This window comes from Tenebrio molitor, chromosome 3, assembly GCF_963966145.1.
Source record: "Tenebrio molitor chromosome 3, icTenMoli1.1, whole genome shotgun sequence".
NCBI classification, from domain to species: domain Eukaryota; kingdom Metazoa; phylum Arthropoda; class Insecta; order Coleoptera; family Tenebrionidae; genus Tenebrio; species Tenebrio molitor.
In genome coordinates, this window is record NC_091048.1 from 3,581,381 (window position 1) to 3,585,865 (window position 4,485).

At 40.7% G+C, this 4,485-nt stretch overlaps 1 protein-coding gene across 2 annotated transcripts; it reads right to left on the bottom strand.

Moving 5' to 3' along the window:
• Positions 1 to 940: 940 nt before the first annotated feature.
• LOC138126413 (sorting nexin-29) lies at positions 941 to 4,377 on the bottom strand. Of its 2 annotated transcripts, none has more exons than XM_069042191.1 (9): positions 3,988 to 4,377; positions 3,636 to 3,936; positions 3,451 to 3,586; positions 3,142 to 3,374; positions 2,419 to 3,095; positions 1,722 to 1,914; positions 1,503 to 1,675; positions 1,326 to 1,453; positions 941 to 1,279 (listed from the first exon to the last, which is right to left on the bottom strand). In XM_069042191.1, exons 1-9 carry the CDS (start codon positions 3,988 to 3,990, stop codon positions 1,189 to 1,191), a joined length of 1,935 nt encoding a protein of 644 aa, XP_068898292.1. In that variant the 5' UTR covers positions 3,991 to 4,377; the 3' UTR covers positions 941 to 1,188. The 2 variants fall into 2 exon arrangements, with proteins under 2 accessions (XP_068898292.1, XP_068898293.1); XM_069042192.1 differs by having other exon boundaries at positions 3,145 to 3,374; positions 3,988 to 4,373.
• Positions 4,378 to 4,485: the final 108 nt, after the last annotated feature.

Sequence of the window (4,485 nt, forward strand, 5' to 3'; positions counted from 1 at the left end):
AACAAGTCTACGGTACACCGGTTGAAAACCCTTGCTGTAGTGAATTCATCGACTTTATAATAATTGCATTCGAATTAACTCCACGATATTGATTTTTTACTCAAGATATTACGCAAGACTAATTTTTATTTCTCCAAAATGAATAACATTTAATTTGAGATTATTAGAGTTACCGTAAAGAGCTAGATTTCGTCATTTTTCATTTATCACGCCATATGCAAATCAAACGATTTTTGAATTAGAAATACATATGTACATATTTATATTAAGTGGGTTACAAATATGAACTTGAGTGTAGGTATTGAAATGAAATGAATTGTAACGAAATCAAGGAAAAGAATTAGACCAAGTACTCAACCTTGAGGAACACCAGATTTATCAAACAGAAAGCTGTGATAAGCTGTGCACTGTTAATAAAAATGAATTGAGACATTGTCAGATTAGAAATTTGTTTGTACTGCTTTTGCAAAGCAAAGAAAAAAGACTGCAGTTTTATTACTGCAGGATCGAAAAATAAATAACAAATAGTATTTAAACCAAGAGATGTGCTCTCATCTTTTCTAAAAAATATTCTTCAAGACTTTCCTTTGTGATTGTTTTCCTGAGTTGACATTGCGAAGTCGTTTATGTTCCTCAATACTTTCTGTTTGACAAGGAATAAAAAAAGTGTAACGGCTGTCTAGGACTCCCATTGTCTTTTACTCATTTTATTATTATTAATATCTAATCTTTGTCACAGCGTGACTAATGGAATAAAATAAAACGCACAAACCCGACAATTACATCATCTAATCATAAATAAATAATGTGTCATGTGCGTTTTCACTTCTCATTGAATGATATAAATCTGGTTATCGTAGTTCTAAGCACACGATAATATGTCGAGTACGTAGGTAGGGATGTTTAGAAGAATAATAATAAAACAGGTACAATTACCAAGTACTTCTATCTATCTGTACATTTTATTAGGACTCCATGTATATAAAACTTCGAATGCCAAACTTTGTACTGATGCAATACAACTTAAAATATGCAAATATCAACTTATGCCGTAAGATACTACACGACCTTTCCGTTATGTTAAATAAATATGCCAAACACTTATCCTCAACATATTGAACGCTATATTAATCAAACAAAATTCAGATCTAACTCGCTTAAAATAAAATTCATTTAAACTACGCTAACTCAAAGCCCTGCATAGTGATTATCACTGGTATTTCGACTCCTTCTCGGCGAAAATATACTTTTGTTTTTCTGATCAACGTCTTTCTGGTCCCTGCAAAAGAAGATCATCCCGAGTCTAACATAACAGGATGACTCACTTGAAAAAAGCAAGGTGCTGTTCTAGCAGAAATCTACTGTTACAGTGAGCCAGCTCGGGCCAGTGCGCCAGCACTCTCCTCAAGTAGATCTGCAAGCGTTTTCGTCTATCTTCAACTAAAGCTGAATCCTGAAATTGCACCGTTACTAAATAATTCCCCAAAAAAAATTGTACACACTTTTTTCCCTATACTCTTCTTCGGGGGGAAATCAAAAGCGGTAACTGCGGGGTCTAGTTTCTTTAAATCCGAGTGCAAAGCGTAAAATTGAGCGTATCTTCGATAGATGTTCCATTCGTCGTTCCCTGCTCTCAAGAAGATCTGATACACGTGATGGGAGCTCGATCCGCTCCCTTCGAAAATCAATCAGTTGGTGAAATTAAAATGATTTGTTGTTACCTGTGAGAAACGCTGACGGGATCCAAATGTTGACGTTTCCTCGAGTGATCTCCGACGTGATCTCGTCTGTGGGCATCGGACCCCGCAACTCCTCCAGTTCTGACTTGAGCCGGTCCAACAACACGTCTTTTTGGCACAAGGACTGTTGAAGGGCCACATTAAAATCCATTAATTCAGCGTGCATTTCTGCAACCTGAAACGATTGATCAGATTCCTAAGCGTTATTTTACCATATAGCTAAGAATTGGTACCAAGGAGGAATTTCTTTGAAAATTACACTTCTATTATAATACAATACTGTGCCAATAATTAAGAACATTATTGCAGAGAATAGCTTGGCACATGAAACGCGCAGAAGAGGAAACGAGAGAGTGTCTGTAAGACAAGGATATGGCTAGGGTTGTAGGTATGGTACACTCAGTGAAGCAAATCTGCTAAACAGTCCGGACATGCTGTCCACTTGAAGCTAGTAGGGGGAGTTGGAGAGCGCACGCACCCCCCACCACTTTTTTTGACCTTGACCTCTAAGCCCCTCCCCCTGGCCCTGGTGTCGCCCCCGCCACCAAGAGGGAGGGGCTTAGAGGTCAAGGTCAAAAAAAAGTGGTGGGGGGTGCGTGCGCTCTCCAACTCCCCCTACTGTAACTTGAAGCGTTTTATTCTGTTTATAATTTTTCGCTTGTTTGTACCCATTCGCTACCTGAACAAGTTTCTTTTCAAAAAGCTTGGCCTCTCCTTTATAATCCGGCTGCTGGGGGATCCCCAAATTTTCCAAAGTAGTCTGCAAGCTTTCGTCGTCTTTCTGCAGCATCTGAATCGCGCTGACGTACTTCTTCACTTGATCTTTCAAAATCTCGTTCTCCTTCAGCAGAGTTTCTATCTTGTCTTGCTTCTTCTTCAATTCCTCTTTGTTTCGGGTCTCGACGGCCGTCAGGACCTCGCTGATGTCCGTGGGAACTTCGAGGATCTCGTCCGAGACATCCGGCGATTCGAAATGTTTGTTGATCTCGACCGACACCGGAGTCAGTTCGCCGATTTCCGAGTGCGATATGGGGGTCAGGGTCTCGGGGACTTCGCTGTTGAATTTCTCCCGCGACCCGCTCGTCTCTATCGACAATGTTCTCTTGATCGCGGACCTGTTGTCCGCGTCGTTCGACATTTTGTCCGATTTCGAAGCCGCTTTCTTTTCTTCGACGATGTCTTTTAAGTGGTACTTGGAAGAGCTTTTGGAAGACTGATTGTCATTAGCTGAGTTGCTGTCTGACGAAATACTGCTGGAGCTCGACGGGACACTCGTTGACAAAACGCTACTGTCGTCGTCATCAAACGAAATAAACTGTCTCGCCACTTTTTTCTTCTTTTTGATTTTCTGCCGTTCTAAAATCGCTAATTTAGGACGACACAATATTTAAAAAATTCCTACTACCTGAAATAGGCGCTTCGATAATTGGTTCAGCCTTGGATTTAAGATTTTCTATCCTGTGTGAAACCCCACTGTTCAGTTCAGGCTTATCGATGCTTACAGCGAACAGAATCGAACCTACACCCGCCGCCATGTTAGGCAACATGGAACTTTTTTCCTGATCACGTAATATTGCATAGTCCTCATAGTGACTTTTTAAAATATCAAGATTGCTTAATAAAGTGTGAAAATATCTGAAATAAAAACATCACTTAAATATAGAACAATGACAAGTTATCACAAACATTTGGGTAAAGTCCCTAATTATACCTTTCCAAAGATCTCTCATTTAGAGATGATCTGATCCAAGCTCTCCCTCTACCTGTGTCAGTCCAGATATGTTTCAACACAGCATAGCGCTCTTGCTCATGCTTTGTTAGATGCTTTTTAACAAACGGCCAAAACGCTTAAAAATCACGGTTACCACGCAAACCGTCACCTCAGACTAGACTTACAAGGATTTTCGCCCCCGATGTGTAAACTGTTGGTAACAATATCAGAAACTTGCTTTAATGCTGAAGCTTGGCTGTTTTCCTGAGGTTTAACTCTAAGACCGTGCAACAACACCGCCTCCAAAGTTAAACACAACGCGACAACGCAGCTGTCAAACTCTGTTGCTAGTTCAGTTTTGCCTCCGTACCGTTTTTGACATTCCTGCACGCATTCCAACAGTTGCTTCAACAATTTGTCTGCACTTTCTGGCTTGGTTTGAGAAGGTAGTGACGTAGATATTACTGCGGACATTAGTCTTAGGGACTAAAATTCAAAGAAAATGTAGTTTTGGTCGTATTGCCGTTGAAAACTCACCATAATTCGCAGGTCAAGTAACCTTGATTGGCAATCATGTCATGTTTGACTGGGACTGAATAACGAACAACATTGTACCAGTATTGAAGATAAAAATAATTGCGGCGTTTTCTTATCAGGGGAAATGTGATATCAAAACTTCTGGTCCAAAATACATGACAAAAGTGGACAAAACACAGAGCGATCAGCTGCTAAACGTCACAACAGGAACGTCAATCGTGTTTGACGTTAGAGACCATAGAACGGGTGACAGGTAGACGTGGGTAGACGGTCGACAACTATTGAGACATGCTCGGGAGTAAAATTAACGGGGGCAGGTTTGCATTACGTAAGACTTGCATTCGCAACGTTTCTTTGTTTTGCCGTGGTAACTGGTAAAGAACATCATGTTGCGTTATCACACGCGGTTCTAAAAAAATGAGAGTGGGGATGGGTGTGTTGCGCGGAGGCGGAGAGATGGCGTTACGTCCGCGCTCGTCGGTTCAATGCAGTCTTTGA